General features: G+C 37.7%; 1 protein-coding gene across 1 annotated transcript; it reads right to left on the bottom strand.

The window, feature by feature from the left end:
• Positions 1–509: 509 nt before the first annotated feature.
• Positions 510–19,482, bottom strand: LOC18011182 (serine/threonine-protein kinase TOR). The gene is made up of 56 exons (XM_006393124.2): positions 19,318–19,482; positions 18,704–19,042; positions 18,547–18,621; positions 18,199–18,371; positions 17,516–17,614; positions 17,109–17,268; positions 16,887–17,030; positions 16,599–16,768; positions 16,313–16,517; positions 16,052–16,240; positions 15,714–15,866; positions 14,905–15,026; positions 14,716–14,815; positions 14,541–14,636; positions 14,136–14,266; positions 13,325–13,427; positions 13,045–13,227; positions 12,877–12,969; positions 12,735–12,770; positions 12,303–12,401; positions 12,123–12,221; positions 11,865–12,027; positions 11,421–11,545; positions 11,251–11,303; positions 10,573–10,696; positions 10,281–10,451; positions 9,596–9,748; positions 9,375–9,527; positions 8,757–8,828; positions 8,515–8,649; positions 8,367–8,428; positions 8,136–8,233; positions 7,501–7,610; positions 7,250–7,423; positions 7,079–7,144; positions 6,665–6,733; positions 6,438–6,548; positions 5,947–6,087; positions 5,718–5,846; positions 5,431–5,596; positions 5,135–5,343; positions 4,376–4,582; positions 4,029–4,142; positions 3,725–3,928; positions 3,299–3,379; positions 3,120–3,194; positions 2,971–3,037; positions 2,722–2,882; positions 2,381–2,554; positions 2,178–2,306; positions 2,012–2,095; positions 1,854–1,915; positions 1,698–1,770; positions 1,292–1,609; positions 936–1,189; positions 510–733 (listed from the first exon to the last, which is right to left on the bottom strand). The coding sequence occupies exons 1-56, from the start codon at positions 19,480–19,482 to the stop codon at positions 715–717; spliced, it is 7,440 nt and encodes a 2,479-aa protein (XP_006393186.1). The 3' UTR covers positions 510–714.
• Between the last annotated feature and the right edge of the window lie 1,937 nt (positions 19,483–21,419).

Genomic DNA, 21,419 nt, shown 5'->3' with positions numbered 1-21,419 from the left:
TGGCTGCTAAATTGCCGCAATGGGAGATTGGTAACGTAACGCGAGACTCCACGTCTCGTTTTTTCGTCTTTTTCCGAATTATTTGCTGCCTAAAAAAAGAAAGGCAAAAATCAATGTACCTACATACTATCACACGTTGCTTCAACCTTCAATCATAAAATTTCTCGTTTTGGTAGGTTTAATGATTTTACTACCATAAAGATTCTAACAAGGCAAACAACAGACAATACACAAATTTGAAATAGCTCTCTACTTGTTATTTGTATTCTCTTTTAAATTCTATATATATATATATATATATATGTATAAACATCAACAATGTGTAACAAAATTTGCTAATTATGAACTTTCGATTATTATGCACTTTATTACTCAACTCCAAATTCTCTATAACAGATTTTATGAAAAAGAACATTCATGTTTGATTATAATTTATATAATTCATAAAATACTTTCTTTTGGTCGGCGATTCATAAAATAACAATACCTTAGGAGATGAGAAATGTATGTTTCTGATGCAAAAGGGGTAAATGTAAAGAATGTGACATCCCCATTTTTATTCAACCACGCTACATCTTATAAAGTTATAATACATGACTACGGATCTAATTAATTATTTACATTAAAAAGAGAATAGTTTATTAATCCAAATAAATGCAACTTAGTTGAAAATTACAAAGCCTATTTACATAAAAAATGTACAAATGACCCATCTCACCAGAAAGGGCACCACCTGCAAAAACGAAAAAAAAAACGAGTATTATTTATTTATTAATTCACATTTTTGCATTCATTATTTTTCCAAAAAGAATAGTAAACTACAGTGTTTATGCGTTGTATGAATGTCGTTTAAGATTCTTTAAGTTAATATATTACGATATATAACAAACAAAACTTTACTGAACATATAAGCAGATGAGTGTAGAAGAACATACCCAACATAGTTTTGACATAGATTTTCATGGGACGTGGCTTGATTGATTAGCTTCTGAACCTGAAGTTTCACAGACAAACCATGTTCGACTTCATGAGAATCTCCTCCGAGCAAGTTATTGTGATCAGCAATGGGATTGCTTGGAATTGCAGACGTAGAGAAATCTCGGCCTGTAAGCTTATGACTCATACGAGCCATTACAACCACTGCACGCTCGTTTAAAACTTCATTAGCATCTCCAAGCATATTCACAGCCTGAAATAATCCAATAATCAAATCAATAACAACAACAACATAAGGTCAAAAAAAAAATTCAAGAATGAGTTATATAGTAAAAGAGAGGATTTCAATAGAAACCTGAAGAATTTCCTTCTCTCGAGTACTCCTTTGAGGCTGAGGAAGGTCTACGTCAGCTTCATCTTCTTCCTCAGGTTCAACAACAGCAGGACCATTGGGATTGTTGTTACCAAGCAAGGCTAATTGAGGGACTTCATTGAAATTGAAAAGACGCCAATTGATTAAAGGGTCATGCACAAACGCTTCCATCATTGCCATTACACTGTCTTTGTTGGTTCTGAGAACTTGCATAACGTTTTCGCATGTCGAGCGGAAATTTCCTTCGATGCCACTTACTTCCATTGCTTTGACAAGCATTCTTGTCAGACGGAACGGAACCTAACATTATTAATAACCAATAAATAAAGCTCTCTCCTTAAACATATATATACCCACAATTGTATGAGGAGAACACTACAGTTCATACCTTTTCAGGAAACTTCTCTCTATTCATAGAAGCCTCAAAACAATCTCCAAAATCAATATGCAAGATTTTACCACTGCAAAATTGTAACCATTCATAAAGAAGTAGAACCAACATTGGTATCTTTATTCTAATTTAAACCTTTCTGGTTTTATGTACCTGTATCTATGGAGCATAAGGTTACTTGGGTGCCGATCACCTAACCCAAGAATATAACCAACCTGACACAAAAGTAATGCGAAAAGATTATGTTTATCGCGTAAATTATAATTTGATGCTACACAAGTGGAGAACGAAGGTTGAAAGTGACCACATACCATACTCATAACTGCTAAACTTCTAGTATAGTTGGTTCTTCTCTCCAGCCATACCTCTGACGAGCGACTTTTTAACCAGAGAACCTACCAAGAAGGAGAACTACTTAGTATTCCAGATTAGTTACTTTAACCAAGAGAAAACTACTAGAAGTTAGAAATTGTGTACCCTGGACAGATCATTTCCCTCTGTGTTTTCTAGAGCATACTCAAATACTTCAATCTTTGCTATAAGCGGTAGATTGTCATAGTCTGGACCAAAGCTCAACATATGTTTGTGTTCTTGATTAAGAATGATCTGAAAATTCAGAAAGGTATGTGTAAGAATCAACGTAAACTGCATATAACTTCAAGAATGAATGCAAGACAAACCTTTCGCGCATCTCTGTACTCTCGAATAAGATGGTGAAGGGTATCGCAATTCGGAACCCATCCAATGAGTCCACTATTGGGAGATAGTGGTATAACAGAATACCGTTGGATGGATAGATCTTTCTCTGCTGTTTTTCTCGAATTCTCAAGCAAAGTGTTCACCAAACCAAAAAGCTGAAACACAATATCGAGGGAAGAGGTAAGTGTAATTTTGTAGTTGAAAAATGTATATATATATATATATATATATATGAAGTCTAAATTGCAAACTTCATTTACAAATACTCCAGCCAAAATTCATCGGACTAGCGCACAACTGATTTTGGATTTTTGAGAATCACCTGCATAACACGCTCATCTTGCCTCAGATCTTCATGCCCCTTCAACAAGAAGGCGTAGTCCTCACCGTCATTCCCATGAATAGTCAATTTCCGTGGCCGTTGTTTAGAGGTTATGACAACAAGTTGGCGAGAAAACGATCTTATCGTCACAACGGGGGCATCTAATTTAAAGGCAAATCAGCTCAGTATGGAATCCTGGGTTAAAAACACAAATCAGCTTAGACAAACTTTAGCACTTCAATATGTTACCTGCACGATATGTTCCAGGAACAGCTAGCTCCAAGTCACGGCACAGCAGCAATTCAGGGGAAACAGACTATCAAACATGTAATGTGCCAGTTAGATTAGAACTTGTGGACAAAGGAAAGAGAGAACAAAAGAAAAGGAGATCTAATTACTTCCAAATCCAATGTCGTGAGACTGGCCAGCTGTTTGTCGATCCGTTTGAAAACGTGATAGTAAAGATCCCAAGCCTAATGAAGATAAGCAATTGAAAAGAAACACATGTAAATTCATGTCCCTTCACTAAGATGACGAGCGAGAACTAACTGAAATTTTGTTTTAAATTTTCGGTCACCTGTGTAAGTTCAGCATCTTTTCCAGTTCTCTTGTAATTGATACAGCATTCATATGCTTCTAGTAGTTCGTGACGGTATGCCTGCATCAACAATACACTAACTTCAGTTGCTGATACGAAAAAAGATCATTAAGTTCACAAATAGCCTTTACTGATATATATGAGAACAAACACTCCACAAAGTAATTTTATAGTTCTACCAAGGGCACCTGGTTGATTTAAATTCTTTCCCCAAAAAGAAAAAAATGGCCACAGGTTACATAGCAACACAAAAAAAAAAAAAAAAAAAAATTAGATGCTGCAATGCTGTGCAGTTCTTTGCTAGAGAAGAATAAATAACGTGAAGACACAGCCAAAGGCTCATAGGTTAAAGAAAAACACTAATTTATACCCAAGTTACAAAACCAGTATGGAAAATGGCCGCACCTCTATAAATGCTCTCTCTTGTATGGTCGTGTTGTCCTTTCTTGCACCTTCTTCAAGCATCTCATGTAATGGTTCAAGTACTTTCAGCATTCCTTCAATGTTATGTTCACCAAAATACAAGCGACTAGCTTCTTCTAGTGCTTCATGCCACATTTCATGCCAAAGTATAGCAACCCTGATAAGTTCATGTGATACAAGTTGCGCCTGTTTTTTGGTAAGGGAAAGGTGTCACCAATTAGCTCAGTTAAAAGAAAAGATTTTCAAATAAATCGACAAAGCTACAAACAAGAAATTGAATATTAACCTGATCCACAAGTGCACCGCTGTGTTGGCGAACTTTATCAACCACCTCTTGAGCTGCAGCTCTCCGCAGATTGCTTATTGATTTACATGCAACCAGAAGGGGATACATAAGTGCCTGCGAACATTTGAAAACAAAACAGTCAAGGAGAAATTATGCATCCCGGAGTTAGTATGACACTCAGTAAAAAGTAAAGAGATCAAATGTCCGTAAAAACAAATTCAAAACGAAGCAGGTAAACTTGCGTTCAAAATGGCTGACCAAATATTATTTATAATTCTTAACTCCCATAATAAATTCGTAATACCAATGGAGATCTTTAGAGTTTACATTAATGGAAAACTGCAAACCTGTGGGTGGTTTTCTCCAATGCGGATGAGAAGAGACTGTATCAGTTCCCTGACAGCACGATTATTTGAATGTATCCTAGCAATTATTTGAGGCAACACAACAAGCCATGTGTTAATGTTGACATGACTGAATCCTCTCTGCAATGCTGTTTGGACATCAGCCGTAGCTCCATGGTTGAACCACAACGTGAGAAGACGCAGTATGTCCTAAGGAAATAAGACAGAAGGGAACCATAATTCAACAAGAGCAGCTAAGAACTCAATGCAAGCAACATGAACAAATAAAAAAGTCTCCTTATGCAGACAATTTTAGGACACATTAGCCAACAGTATTTCCAGCTTCTACATTCTTGAAAGGGACTGTAGAAGTCAACAAATCACTTTCAGCTCACAACATTCTAACTTTAAAATGTATTTTAAGTAGTTTCACCAGAGTAAAAGTCAGTTTGACACAAACAAACCTTCGATCAAACTTAAAAGCAATCACCTTTATGCTTCTAATTAGCACATAACATTAGAAATTCCAAAGGGTAAAGCTCATACACAAACCATTAATGTTTGATCAGAAAACTAAGGAAGACATTTCTTTCTATGAAACGAAAAAAGACCACAGTGTGGCAAAAACCTCCTCACTTCAACAAGTATAAAAGTCGTAGCAAGGTAAGGAACTCAATATGTGTGACATAACAAGGTGAAGAAAAGAAAGACACGGGTTTGGTATGTGAAGATGGACAAGTATTGGAAGCATGGACACTTTACCTGTAAACTGTCATCAACTCCTTTGGCATTAGCTGCACATGCTATAGAATGAAAATATCCGGTGACTGCAGCAACAACGAATTGGGAAGCAATTTGACCTCTTGAAATGTAATGAGACATTACTGCCGTATTGAATAACGCCCATGTGTGCCATGCCTTAGCCCATTTAGGGGCATAGATGGTAGATTTGCTAAATGCATCAAGAATTTCTGGAAAGGAGTATATATTGTCACCAAAGTGTTATGGTCAGACATAGTTGGACTAAACTTGCACAGTAAAAAGTGACTACAATTAACCTTGAATAGACCCATCATTCAATCCGGGAGAAAGTGCCCACTGCCAGGTTCCCAGTTTAAGATTTACACGTGCAAGAAGTGGAACATTTGCGCCCTTGCTAGACACCATACTAGCCAGCATGTCAGACTGAGAATGTGGCACACTTGAGAGTTCCCTCGTCAGAATCTAAAAACAATTGATTTACATTGAGGGAAAAAACACATGGCCATTTAAGCAAGAAATCTGGAAAATGTGAGAAAGAGAATAAACACAGACAAAGCAAGTAGCTAACTGGAATATGACATACCTGCAGCTTGGTAAATGCCTCTTTGCGCTTACGTTCCTCTCCAAGTGACCACTGGTATTTCAAGTATCCAAGCATCACTTGTGGAGGTCCGTGGTATTGCATGTTATCTGGTGATACTTCTGGATCAAACTACAGCATAAGGAGGTCCCGAGTTAGACAAAACAGAATATAGCAGTACTCTTGGCACAGACAATCCTACAACCAAAAAGTAAAAGGCAAAAGGTTATACCGGCAAGAGCTTGAGTAGTGTTGATTTCGCCTGACTGATCCTCCCACTTTTTCGGCAGAGCGAGGCGAACTTGAGCCAAGTTTCAACATCTTCTGTAGGAGGTAGCACAAGTGCCCGAACAGCCAAAAGTGCTTGCCATACCTTAACAGTATTGAGAATACAAAGTATTAAAAATCACTCATAAAGAATAACTGAATGACTCCAGAAATATGTCAATGAGTTTCCTTGTTTGCTTTTTTGCTTAGGTGTACCTATGAGGATACACGCTTTCACTAACAGTCTGAAAAAGAAGCTACGTTTCTTTATAACTCAAAAGATGGAAAAATCAGTATTGCAAACCTTGATATAACCAAAAAAAAAAACTCAATCTGTTTGTAGAAAGATTCATATACTAAAGTCACCATACCACAACATTTCATGCTTAGAATACCATATGACTTTTCATTCAGCTCAGTGGCTCAAATAAGATGGAAACACAAGAAATAATATACCTCCACATTACGCTTAGATCCCTGAATCCGCTGAGTCCACATATTACGAATGAGGGCTCTCCGTTCTTCAGCAATAGTATTTCCCACAGGCAGCGTATAATATTCAATTACCTATTATCGATACAACAGGAAGAAAAACAAATACAAAGAAACAAGAAAGATCCATCAATCCTAGGTGGTTAGGGAAATTGGCCAGGAGGAGAGATCTTGAATAATTGAGATCTGACCTCCTCTAGTTCTGATAACTGCTGGACGCGAACCATATTGCTGTAAGCACGTTCATAGCTCTCCAAAACCTGCAGAAGCGCAATTATAGACAATATAGACAAGTTTTTCAGTCCAAGTGAGAAAAACTCAAAAGGAACTACGAAGGCAACCGTGGTGATTACATCATCCTTTTACTGACACGAACAAAATGATAGCATGCACAATAGAGCTCTCAACAAGAAATAAAGATGTCAAGAATGTATCTACCTACTTCCAACAGCCCATGACGTAGTCAAATAGTTTCAAGGACATAATGGAAAAAGCTGAGACTAATTATAGATATCCTTGCTGATTAACTTCTGTCCCTTATTCACAACAGATGTTTATAAATCCAGTTAACAGAAGCAAATGCTGCCAGAAATGGAAAAACCTACCAGCGCTGCAAGTTCTGTGGCAAGACATTTTCTAGCTCTTTCAACATATTCCCGCGCCTCATCATACTAAAATGGAAAAGAGAAATAACCACAGGCACACACACATACACATTAATAAGTGTGTCCGCAAATAGATTACAAGAGCGCACGAAAGTATAGGTTCAAGTGTACCTTCGCCCTCCGAACTAACAGAACAGCCCTGAAGAATGTGCCATTACTGCTTCCATCGCCACTAGAAGCAGGGCTTGCTAAACCCCTAAGTTTTGTTTCATCACCATCATCTAACCGAGACACATATTCCGCCATTTGATCCCACTCTCCCATATTCCACGCTGCATTTGCAGCCTAGTATAGTTGCAAAAAGACATCCATGTAACCATGTAGACATATCACCGAATGTAGCATAAGCAAAAGTAACCTACCATTGGTGCCATTTCCAAACGCGCAGATGGCTCAGCTGGACTCCAGTACTCTTTGCAGAGATTGTTGAGCTCTTCCCATCGTGCAAGTGCAGCGAGACATCTCATTTGTCCTACAGCATGGTCAATAAGCTACAAATTCAGGACATTCATTAAAGAGAAAGAAGAAGTATCACAAGAACATGGTACAATCAATGATCAACAGAAAAATGTTAGCACTGGAACAAAATCCCAAAAACTAGGAGAGAGCAGCCATCAGCTTATGAAACTTAGGGAGATATTTTCTAAGAGGGCATAAGCCACTCAAGATACTGTTAAAATCTCAGAAAATCATAGAGGATAAACTCATCAGTCCTCTAAATAGTAAAAATATGAAGAATAAATGTCTCGATGGTGGATAAAATGCCTTCATATGGATAAGATGTATGGAGCTATGCACATAGAACAGATGCATGGAATTTTTTGAGTTATGTTATGAATTAAGACCCACAATTCTCTACGCACTACTAGCTGCTCAAGAACTGGCAATACATATCAACTCACAAAACCTTAGATTGCACTTCCACGAAAAAAGAAAAAAACATTACAAGGGACAAAAAAACACGAAATCTTCCCAAAATTAGACTTGGTTAACAGACCTAATGTGGCCTCTAATACGAGATGGGGATTAGTTGTTTGAGATGCTTTCAAAGTGTACGCCTTGAGTGCATCGTCCCATCGCTGCAGCTTCTCATACCTAAAAACAAACACTGTTACTGTCTTTCAACTGATTGGAATCAAAGAAATTAGTGACCACACACAATCTTGTCTCTGCACGACTATCAAACAGTATTGGAAGTTAGTGCACCATGATTGAGAGAAGTCATTACCATGATTCTTTTAATTGCACATCAAGATGTTGTTGAGCATATGTCAGTATGCCGACAGCAGCCTATGACAACAAAATCCCAACCAATCAATAATGACGCATAACAAAGATGGTGAGATGGTAAAAAGAGGATGCAAAATATAATATACCTCATGCTGGTGCAACTGATTATTTATGTGTATAAGGGCCTCGACTACAGCAACTGGGTTCGCATCCATCCTCCTCGACCGTGGACCTTCGAATTCCATCTCTTTGTAATGCAGAGCTTTTGCAAAAACACGACACTGCAAAGGTGAAAATCGCACCATTACCAAGAAAATCAGATGAATGCCTGATACGAAAAGGACAGAAGTGCCGTATCTAACTTGACTAGGAAACACATGATGCAAACCTTTTCAGCCAGAGCTCCCAGGAGACGAATATCAATGGGAAGAGGCTTCTCATCATGTTCCATAAACTCTGCCTAAGAAGAGTATTGAGAAAATAAAGCTCATGTGACAGGACCAAGCAACAAGACCACGCACAGAGGTAGATTCATTTTGATTAAAAAAAATTCATTTATCTAATCTAACGTAATATTAAGTTAAATGAAAACAGCTTAAGCAGAAATTCGGATACAATTGTTATATTGTTAATATAGAATTAAACAAGATCTACACATTATGTTTCCAAGAACGCTAACAAATTATTCAGTTGATGGCTTTGGCAACAATAGACCTGTTTTACAGTAGAATTAACAGGCGCAATCACTAATAAAATGGTAACCTAAGCAGTTTTTTATTTCCAGTCTAGCAAGAGGTAGTTCACTTATAACTGAACACTATTCATCTGCCTACGCTTTAGATTTTAATGAGCACAACCATAATTACAGGACAAAAACTTGATGTTTGTTAATAGACAGACGCAATTACAGGACAAAAACTTGATGTTTGTTAATAGACAGACGCAATTACAGGAAGCAAGCTCCCCGTCCTGTTTTTATTTTATTGTAGTTTAAAAAAGAACGTACCAGATTGAGTAGTGTCGCCAAAATCTCAGGAGGGATATTTGGAGATGAAAATGCCATCTCCAAGCTCCTAACTAACTGCTTTTGGCTAGCCTCATTCAGCTGTGCCCAGCAACTCACAAAACCAGCAGCAAACAATTCTCTCCCGACAAATGGCTGCAAAACACAATCATTAAAATGCATACCCTTGTAAGAGGGGACAAGAAAGGGCATTGATGAAACACCTGCAATTGAGCAAGTTTTGCACAAGTTCTTAATGCTGGAGAGGGAGACTCTTTAAGCAATTCAATACTAAAGTGTCTCATCCATTCTTCCCAATCTTCCTTGGTACTGCGTTGAGAAGCTTCTCCAGCTGTCCGTAGTCTACCATCATTAACCTGTTAGACAGATCATCAAAAGCCATAAGTAACAGTTTTAGTTCTTTCAAACAAAGAAAGACTAACAAAGGGGCATATAGAACAAGAGGATCATGTTAGATCAAACAAATAATAGTTTTTTTATTTGTCTGTATAAGCTGAATGAATGCACATGGAGAAGAGTAAAAGAAATGAATGCCCATGGAGAAGAGTAAAGAGAGGAGCATGTAGATCAAACTTCTTGAAGCAAATGGCTCAGGCTGGTTTTCGACGACCAAGACTGAGCAGCGAAAAAATCCAAGTTGGTTAAAAAAGATCAGCCTTATTCAGATATGCAATCCTAGAGTATTCTTACCAATCTATGCACTAACAAGGGTAAGATGCAGAGACACAATAAAGTCTTACTAATAATGACTAGCCCATCACTAGAAATCTACCGACCAGAAAGTTGTACAATGTTACAGTGAAATAATGATCTCAACATGAAACTTGATAACAAAAATTAAAACACGTTACGGATCTGTGTGCATGAAAAAGACACAACAAAGAGTACCTGATGGTTTTTGTCGTTTCCATCTTCAAAAGGATCGATCTCATTCTCAATTACAGGATCCCTGATAACCTCGACTGGCAGTCGCCTACTTAATTGTTGAGTTGCTGTTGTGGCTACAATCAACGGTTCTCGTCTCCGCCATCGAGCATGAATTTCCTCAAACTCTTTATGCTGAAAAATTGTTGTACAGTGAGCTTTTATATGCATGTAAGCTCGTATGCAGCTAAAAAGAAAGAGCCGAAAGATAAATTTGCAGTAATATTATATGTAATAGAGAGTAAAAAGAAAAGACCCGTAAGCGATGCTTCAACAGAAGCTTGTGAATTGATTCAATGAATATGGTGAAGTCCTCTCCAAGAGCATGCGCCAAACAGCACAAAGCATCGACAGCATCCTTCCGCAACTCATCATTCTTCCTGAGATTACAGCAAAGACCCCATAAGAAAATTTTTGTGTAAAACTGAAACTACGAGTACGGAAAAGAGAAACATGAAACGACAACGCCACCAGAAATCTATTTAGTCAAAATCGATAATGGCAAATAAAATTCCATAATGTCCGAAAACAAATAACTCGAGGCCAGACAGATTTATAACTTAAGAGCAATATAGACAATTCATTGAAAAACAGATTCGTAACACTGAGCAATGACAGAATGAAAGCTAATGAGAAACAAATAATAATCAAACCCTTTTCTGATAATGCCTTGCCCACTCTAGAATATTAGGGATGTCTCAATTCAAATCCACTATCCTTAATGGATGAACGCAGTCATTTTAAAGAGAAAACCAGATAGTGACAAAATGCCTAACTATAAAGAAGCATTGTAGAAAAGGTAACCAATATACTGTTTTCTAAGTCCAGACAGGGAAAATCAGCATATCAAAAACAAGGCGCACATAAGTTTTTATAGAGACCTATTACAATTGTTAAGTTTTTCAGGTGTCATGAAACGAAGACGGAAACTCACCCATCTAATACTAGCTTCAAGTGATGCACAAGAGCGGATATATGACCAGTAACCTGAGGATATATCGATAATGAAAACAATATTATAAGCAACTTAACATATTTCCCTGGATCAGCAACATAAGGAAAGCAAATCATAAATAATAATAAAGAAAAAAAAAAGCTTATGACCTGGACACACGGGATTACTCTTGTCAAAGTTTTGATGGCATCGCGTCTTATAGCTACGGGAGCCTCTACTTTAAACAATCGGATAAGGGCAGGAAGGAGTAAATGCATGTGCTCATCAAGTGTTCCTGCACACGTGGACTCTAAGGGTCAACAATAGGAGTAAGTCTGGCCATGGTGTGAAAATATAAATTTCGGAGTAACAACCTGACTATTCAAAGATCCTATATATACCAAAAAGAATTTGAATTTTCTCTCATGGATAAAAAAGAAACTTGTATACGAATAATAATCAAAACTACTTGAATCATCTTACACTGGTGATATGATACCGTGGAACCTTGTTACCTTCCGGTTCGAAAATTGCAAACGCTAATTACTAGAACTCGCATGCACGAATAGTACAAAATGACTACGAGAATGTCAAAAAAAAAAAGGTTTACTGACCGCCAAACACTTCGAGTGTGTGGAGAATATCAGGAACATAGATGTAATCATTAAACCGCTCCGCATCACCTAACACTTGGATGAAACATGGAAGGATGACTGGAAGATAAGTTCTGAATTCATCATTAAGTGCCAGACAAAGATGCTCCAGTAGATGCAGAACCTGATGATCAGTAATAGAAACGAAGTACTTTCCAGAAGATATATGTCTATAAAGCAATAAGAAACATATCGCACTCTAAGCTGCATACAACTTACCGGAAGACCACGAGAGGGGCGTACGGGACCTGGCAAGGTGAAGGATGACCATAGTTCAGAGACTAGTGAGAGCAGCTCTGGCAGATACTTCCGTATGTGCTGTAGACAGATAACAGAAGCTAAGAGTTTACACAAAGTTATTCGTATTTTGGCCATAATTAAAATTATTAAGGTGGATACCTGGCGCACGATGGAAACAAGAGTCCCAAGACCCCATGTAATAAAGTCCTTCAAGTTCTCATCAGAAGTGCGAACAGTGTGAAAAAGCTCAGGTAAAACCTTGAAAAATAGAGGTGAACACAACCCAACAAATTAGCAAAACGGCAGAGGATGTATCTTGTGCATATGATGGCAATAACCCAGCCTTCAAAATAATATTTTAAAAAAGTCAAGTTACACCAGAACAAAGTTGAGAAATCTCATATATCTGACGTCAAAATTAACCACGCCATAGAATGTAACCAAACTCAGAAGTAACACAGTAGGCGCACGTATTCAAAATTATGGAAACCACAGAAACAGCTTTGATATAATTTCCATAAAAAAATACCAAAAGGTACAACGGAGATAGCTTTAATTGAAAAGCTGTCGGAGATGCAATATTCTATATACCTTTGGCAAGTAAGGCACGCATCCCAATCCCATTGACTAACCTCGCAAAAACAAAGATGTGATAAAGTTGTAACGTGATCATTGCAATTCCAATATTCCATCACAAGTTTATCCTAAAAACAGTCAAAGTGGTTTTCGTTACCTTGAAAATGATCATCAGCGATCTAACCACCCTTTTGTGGTAACTAAGAAGTGATGGATCTCTAAGAATTCTCATAAGCGAGTTGATAGCAACCTGTAACAACAAGGAAAGTGATATGAGAACAATTCAGAATACAGTTGCAAAATGTTCACACGGATTAAGAACTACCGTTGAGTAATAGTCCTCAGATGTAGCAAATGATGGCCGGAGTTCCACAGGTAACTCATCAATCGATGGAATAGGTTGACCTGAATCCCCAGTACCGCGAGGAACTTCACCATGTGATCCTGATAAACTTTGTTGGTTACGTTTATGCACGTGAGGATCCAAAGCGCCCATTATTCCAAGAACCTGTGCATATAACCAATGTTTTCACATAACCAATATTTCTCACATAACCTATGTTCTCGAATAGTCTAGCTTAGAAATTTATTTAGCTAGAAACTACCTTGAGCACTTCTCGTCTGGTAGACCACACTAAGTCACCCTTCAGCAATTTCAAGAGTAAGCCAAGTAACAATGGATACTCCTTGTATGGAGTCACAACATACCTACGTAACAATGAAATGAGAGCCATAAATAACATGCAGAGAGGATTATGAGTTTCTGGAACTCCCTTGATATTGTATTAGTTATGTGCCCAATATATAGCACATGAAACCATGTCCAAAGCAATGTAACATGCAAGTTGATCACCCTACTATCTACAAGTATGTCTACAACCTCGTCAACATCAACAATACAGTTGCTTAAATCTAATCTAAGCAGCATGATATACAAGGTAGTGGTAAATCAATCCTTTTTGCACGACGAAGATAGAATAACAAGGCATCGCAAGTTCCGACACACAAAATCTAGGGCAATATTCTATCTCTAGGAATAGTAGCCATTGCATGTAAGACGAACAAGAAACCATCACAAAGATCTGCCGCGGATAGAGAAGTGGCTAGGGATAACAATCTTTCTTCTAGTAGTTCAAAGGATAAACATATACCCAGTTCTGACATATGATATAGAGCAACAGCCTATGGATAACTTAGGCTTCTAGCAAGCCAATTAGAAGAAACAGAAGCACCTTGTTCATGTCAAATATTTACCTGCAATCCGGTATCTCCATCTACTCAAACCAGGTGTTCACCAATTAAGATCGTAACGTTTTCATATTTTACAGAAATTTTAGCATGTTCAAAATCACCTAGTAAAGTTATTCAAAAAACGAAGTTTAGTTCCTAAAAAAAGGTAAAAAGTCTGTCCCATACCCTGTACTTTGAACAACTTGACCAAGGGTAGAAACAGCCACCTCACGTTTTGCTACAGCAGCTCCATCCATTAAAGCTTCAACAATCAAAGGCATTAGCTCAGGAATATATTGTCTCATTGCCAAGCCACCCTGTGCAAGTAACGGGGAAAAAGCCAGGAGAGGAATGTCTTAGTCAAATTCAACAAATAACAACTACACAGGAAATAAGTGTCATCACTCTGTCAACTTGAAGACAATATATTAGATACTGGCTAGGCCATTAAAATTTGAAATATGCTTTGCCAATACAGCTGGGAAGAGTCAAAATCAGACTGCAAATCGCACGCATAACAAAAGCACAATTACATTTGAACGACACTTAATAGAGAAACTGCAAATGTAGCACATTTATATTTCAACTTACCACTCTTGCAAGATCCCCAACAGTTACGAGAACTCCCGTAACAATATTATTGTTAGCATTTACTCCAGTTCCTTCACTAAGTCTTGCAACAAGTGCCTAGAAGAAAAGAATTACAACCCCGTGAACTACAATAATAGTCATATTATCTAAGAAGTGAAGAGAATACAAATCTAACTTTTTGCACAGGAGCCACATATGGAAGAATGAGCCGTTCACAATTTCGTACTAAACAACCAAGGAGCTTCGCACTCTCTTCTCTGCACTTGTTATCTGCACTGCTGACATTACAATTGAAGTCAATGCAACAGATACTTGATAATAGGAAACAAATCTTCATATAAGAACTAAATAAATTTGCAGTTACCTCAGCTCAAGATAGGTTAACAGCTGTATCAGATGGCGACGAAGTGCTGGAAGAACGTATGCTGGATTTTTTTCGGATAACCTCCCAGCAACTGAGATGGCATATTCTCGAACATCAAGGTCCTGTTGAACAGAGATATTCAAATATAAGAATTGAAACGGCTCCATTATCTAAACAGAAAAAGTAGGCAGGTGGAGTGAAACATAAGCAAGGCATTCTATCAAGTACACGTATGCATTTCGTTCATCCACCACATAACTCATAGGACATGCATTTCATCCACAATTCATTCAACTAAGTATATACTCAGCTGCAGTTTTCCAGTACGACTTAATTAGTTAAGACTGTGACACAATAGAGGCTAATTAGTCGACCAAAAGTCCAGCTAAGTCTTGGTATCCAAAAGTTCTGTTGTGAGGGGGTAAGTAACTAATTTCATGAACCCACCAAAACTGAATTACAAAAAGCAATACAATTGCAACTCATCCGTAAGTCACAGGTAGGTCCAAGGAATAATCAATCCACGATAGATAGATGTCAAATAGCATGGCAATGGTGGCATTCGAGACACTTTACAATCATATCATAAACGGGAACAAAAAGATAAATATGCTAAAGAAACAGGAGTATCTTCACTTTTCCAGAATAATTGTATCATGTTGTCAAAAATAGCAGCTACGGTATCGATATCGATACCATTCTCAGCTACTATGGAGCTGCTTAAAACATACACCCAACAGAGGCAACTAAAAGATCTGCAACAAAATAGAATTATCGTATGACATTTGAAACAAATAAGATATCCATACCTCATCATTTAAGGAAGCGAAAATGGCTGTCAAACTATCAGCCTGTGCTAGATAATCATCGAAACAATGGTTGCCATATAAAGCAACGAAGATAGACTTGCGAACAGTTACATCAGCATCCGCAACAGCTGTCCTGAGAAGCTTTTCCACAATCTGCAGAACCCAGATGTCATTTCTCAGGCAAGCAGAAAAATTGGATCTGCTACTGATATTGCAATTATAAAGGAGTTCAAACTTGGAAAAGTTTTAAAAAGTAACCTTTTGTAATGAGAAAAAATACAGACTTAAAGACAAGCAGTAAAAAAACATAAAAAAGGGCTTTCAGTATTTTATAATACCTCTTCCACAAGACGCCTTCGTCTTCCCCCAGCTCGAGTTGACCTGCTAGAACCAAATTGTCCAATACCAGATAAGGAATTTGCAATTAGTCTACAACAGCACAAAGCAGCATCTTTTCTTGTGGCTGCATCCTCATCATCCAAATAAACAACAACCGACTCCCGAGCAAATTCAAGAAGATCATGCCCCTGCAAGAAAGCAGAAACTCAGTAACAAAAATTTCATATTCTTTCGCAATGTTATCGGCAGGAAGTACCAACCTTGAAATTGAAACGAGCCAGGGTCTGTAGGGCTAGTTGAACTTGAGCTGAACAACTAGGGTCAGTAGACTGTGGTGCCATGCTCACTGTACTACCTCGGACCGCGGTAACAGGAGGCTTTGTTTGAGAATAATGAGATCTTGAAAGAACCAATGAAATGCAATCTAGAAGCCGATCTTGTACCGTTGGCAGCAATGAAGGAATGCTGAGACCCAAAGAATTGTCAAGCATTGAAAGTATACATCTCAAAGCAACTGATAACAAACTTCTGTCTTTCAACTTTTACCTAATGGTTATCTGATCAAGAGCGTCAATAAGTGTAGAAGAGAGACTAGAGGAAAACATAACATCTAGAAGATCTCGAACATGAGTTTCCACTGAGGATCCCATTGCCTTTGCGATGTTACCAACACAAGCCACAGCTTCAAGCAAAGGTCTACCTTTACGTGGAGCAATCTACAAGGAAAAGATAATTAAAGGAAATAATTTTAGCTCAGTTCACAAAATTAAGACCCAAGAAAATACTAACACAAAAATAGTAACATATACAAAAAAAAAAAACCAATTTACCCACCGCATCCCGCAGATGAGACATAATTGTCGGCAAATAGTGGATAAGCTCACCATCCAAAGCACCAGCCATTTCCCCAAGGGCAATGAATCCACTGGCACGTTCAGCCGGTATTCTTAACACAGTAAGAATATGATTCATGCATATCTGCAAGAAAGTAAATACACATCACGTTTTACAGATAAACGTTGGTTTCAAGAATCTCTCAGTCACTGAGTCACCTACCGTTAAATAATTTGTAACAAAGCGGTCACGGAGGAAATGAGCAATGCGAGGCAGCAATGAGGTGATGCTAAGGCGAACAAGGCGATCACGATGTTCGAGGTATCGGAGGACAATTTCAGCAACTTCTCTATACCTAGACATCATGAACTCACCTGTATTCCTGTAAACGAACTCTAGCATTAGTCATAAACTCTAAACCTGATATGCCATGAAATCAATCTGGTGATAACAGAAAACAATGCCATTTTTTTGTCTTTAATAGTCATTTGTTCAGGTATACACTGGGAGTGGAGGAAGATTCATAAATAATATATTTTAGTTAGGAGAAAAAAACAGAGTATCACTGGAACAAAATAATTCTTCTAAGGGCGCTGAGTTTAAGAGTACAAAATTACTCCTGCACTTACCTCAATAGCTCCCCCACAGCAAGTAAAGAACCATGAATACTATGGACCGGAGCATTTCTGCCCAACCCATCCTGTGTAGCTTCAAACATTCGATAGTACCTTTACGAGCCATATGGAGAGAAGATCATTTAATTAGATTTAATATCATAACTACAAGGAAAACACTTTTGCTAAATTAGAGACACCATGTTGGCAACAATATATATCAATCCAGCAGAAAGTCTGCAAGTCAAAGAACAATAATCAATTTGAAGAAAGCTTCAAAATATTTAAGAACATTGAAAAGCAAGACAGCCCAGCCAGACCGATTTGTTACATTACCAATCTACTTCATATACATCGAGACTACATATTCCAATCTACTTCATATACATCGAGACTATATTGATAATGTCATATATGCTAAAAAAAAAGTATCACCATGGGGAGAATATATAGAAAAAATTTATCCAATTTTGGGACCGCCCCCAAAAATCCAATATATTGCTTTTACACAGTAAAAATGCAAATTAGTATCACCAGATGACCTTGCCTTTAAATGAGGGTAAAACCACATAACAGGACTGCACAAGAAACTATAGCAACAACTCGTTCCAAACTTATCATACTAAATAGAATACTATCGTCCCTAAGGAAAACATTTTAGGACACTTGATCATCGTCAAGGATAACAAAATACTAACCATTGTACTCGCCATCGAGTCTCCCTTTTCTCAATAACACGAAGGCAAGCACGCAAAGCCTCAACAGCTCGCTCTCGTACTTGCAACTGGGGGTCCCTTAGTGCAACCCAGATCGCATCCACAAATTGAGGGACATGAACATTAAAGACAGTGGAAGCATTTTCTGCCATCTCCTGCAATGTTACAACAACATAGCCATAGCCGTATTAATTTACTGGATTGAAAAGCTATCCCTCAAAAAAACACAATTTACTTGTGATGCAGAGCATGATGTGTGAGTAACCAAAAGTAAAAAGACATGCTTTTTTGCAGGTGCTATACAGGATAGGACAGTTGACGTTAGGATACCTTTAAAATTAACACGGCGGCAAAACGACGATATTCTACCCTCTCTCCGTGAAGCCAATCAAAAGCAGTTTTCATCTGTCAACCCAAGAATCCATACTTGAGCACCTATATGCGCTGAACCAATGACAGAAAGGGGGAAAGAAACAAGAAATCGTACCTGAAACTCCACTTCATCAGAAGTCATTGCTCCACCTGCCCGAGCAAGGTGCCCCAAAACTCTACTAGCAAGCACCAAGATTTCAGGGTCGCGCTTCAACTCGAACACAGTCCTCATGTAACCCGCAAACCTAGAAACCTTTGTAGCATTCTCACCAAATCCAATCTCTGTCAACTCATCAATGGCTCTGAGTCCACCCATATTTTCAGCGACATCCGTGCTCTCAATTAAATTAGCAATCCTGTCGTATAATTGCTCCATGAACCTAGAGGAAGCTTCACCGCTGAGATCACGAACTGCTTCCTCTACATGTTTCCTAAACGCTAAAGGAGCTCCCTCCTGACACAACACACAAAAAGCATCGCCATTTGCTAACATCAGATACAAAACCCAAACAAAGTCGCGTACTTTAGGGAAACCAAAATCACATTGAAAAAAAATCCACAAATTGCCAGACCTATCAGAACTAAAATTCCGAATTTTCCATTAACAAGAACAGAGATTCCTTCAGCTAAGCAGAGAAAAGCAAGAGAATTTTTGTGGGTTTCTACTAATTCCAATTTTACATGGAACTAATCATGAAAAGATGAATACTTTGCAATGTTCTGGATTACCTTAGGATTCCCACGGCTGCAAAGGTCAGCGATGACACGGTTCAAAGTGTCGAAGCTTCCGCCGCCAGAAGCGGTGGCTGCGGGCCCACAAAAGCGGTGCGATTGCGACGGGGAAGCCAGGGATGCAGGCCGCCCAGCCGCAAAAGATTGCGACGAGGAAGACATCGCCGTCCAGCCTCAAAAATCTCCCAAAAACCCTAAATCTGACCCCTTTTTTGTTTCAACGACACTGGGTAGAGAGTATGTACAGAGGAAGAGAGAGAGAGAGGTAGCTTCAACACATCATGCGTAAAAGAGAGAGAGAATCGAAGATCGCAGGAGGAAAATAGGATTCCTTTTCTTTTCTTTTTTTTGTTTGATACACAAAATTCAATTCACAAGTGCCTTTTAGCTTTTTTAGGTTTTGCCTTGTTCTCTTCAGACAACAACGTCCTTGGTAGATAAATAACTGAAAGGTTTTACCAGGAAATAATATAACTATATTCGTATGTCGTGCGTATTTAAGGAGAAAAATATACTTAATTCTTCTACATATATTTTTTTTTGGGTAAGATTTTTTTTTTAAAATATATTTTAAAGTTTCGTAGCCAAAAATTTATTGAATATCAAATTACAGTTACCTGTCTCAGATCTTACTAAAATTTGAAATTCAGTCAATGAAAATACTGTGATCTTAAAAAAAAAAAATTCAATGGGTATTGGATAGATCATATGCTATCCATTACAAAATTACCTTTCAAGTAAGATAAAGAGTTTGACAATGAATCCAGCGATGGTTAAATTGCTAAAGAAAACAAAAATCATATTAGTTCGGGTTTAGAATGGTAATCAATTTAAAAGAACAATAGAATGGTAAAAAATTAATCAATTGAATTGGGGTAAATTGATTGCATATGGTTGAATAATTTGTCAAAATCTCTTTCTGGTAACAAAGAATTAAAATTATTTTATGTCTTAACACTATTTCAAGATAAAGAAAACATTATAAATAATTTTCTAACCCGTTTTTCTTAAAACAAGAAGGGATCCAGCGATTGCATTAGATATATCACTATTATCATAATCCCCCTAATTTATATATTTTAGGAAGTTATAAAGGGGGTTTTATATTTTAAAATAAGTTAAAACAAATTTTCATTGAAGAAAATCGTTACAAATCTAAGTGAGCAAATAGTAGGAATTTCAGGACATTTTAGAAATCAAATTCTTTTTTAAATGTATTTTGAAGAACAACATTGATCGTCTTCACACACTACGTCAACATGCATTGATCGTCTTCAACATGCATTGATCGAAGGGTCTGTTCTTTTCTCTCACGCTGCGTAGCGGCATGCGACCACAATTAAACGGTAAACGGCAGCAACGAAACAGTAGAAAAAAAAAAGGTGACGCTGCGGTTACTTTTGTAGTAGGTCTGTTCTTCTCTTTGTCGCAGGTGACGCTGAGAAAAAAACAGTGTTAGATCGGAGTAGCCGCTGCGGTTGTTGTTATGACTTATTCTCTACACACTTAAGCTGTAAGTAACTAATTATAGAGCTTTTTATTCGGTGGCTCCTGCTGACGCAGCGTCCAGTAAAAGAACAGATCCTTCTTCAAAGAGCCCTGCATTAAAAACACTAGTCCTGTCCAGTGTCCACTACTACCCGTTATTATGACTATCACATCAAATCAAGAGCCACTATCTTTCTTCGTAATCTCCTTTGAAATATTTTCCAGCGACAACGTGGTGTTGGTGTCGATGATGTTGTATTTGGGGCTAGTTTTAGATATAGACATAAGCTGCTAAGAAATTTTAATATATCATATTTGTAAGAGTTTATGGAGAAAGTTTGTATAAGTCTTCCTCGGAATTATTTCACGAGTAACTACGATGGCTTGGTCGGGATATAGTGATCGTATAAGATGTTGGTAAATCAACTGGAGTGACGATAAATTACAACGTCTACAACACTGATTAGATTGAGATGGATTGAACTTTTAGCAGGAAAAAAAAAGATTGAGATGGATTCTGAATGATAGGATGATCATAAAAATATATTTTATCATCATTTCTAAATCCGTTATAGTTTAAATATCATTTTCCGGCTGTTGTAAGTATATTT

Source organism: Eutrema salsugineum, unplaced genomic scaffold (assembly GCF_000478725.1).
Source record: "Eutrema salsugineum unplaced genomic scaffold, Eutsalg1_0 scaffold_7, whole genome shotgun sequence".
Lineage (NCBI taxonomy): Eukaryota > Viridiplantae > Streptophyta > Magnoliopsida > Brassicales > Brassicaceae > Eutrema > Eutrema salsugineum.
Note: the sequence above shows the minus strand (reverse complement) of the source record. Positions and strands in the feature narration are given on the sequence as shown.

What these genes read in the sequence shown, in the direction of transcription:
- LOC18011182 (XM_006393124.2), bottom strand. Translation starts at nt 19,482, where the DNA reads ATGTCTTCCTCGTCGCAATCTTTTGCGGCTGGGCGGCCTGCATCCCTG. An exon ending in CCGCCGTGTTAATTTTAAAG is followed by an intron (nt 18,372 to 18,546) that starts GTATCCTAACGT and finishes GTAACATTGCAG; the next exon opens with GAGATGGCAGAAAATGCTTC. An exon ending in TTGGGGATCTTGCAAGAGTG is followed by an intron (nt 14,267 to 14,540) that starts GTAAGTTGAAAT and finishes TTACTTGCACAG; the next exon opens with GGTGGCTTGGCAATGAGACA.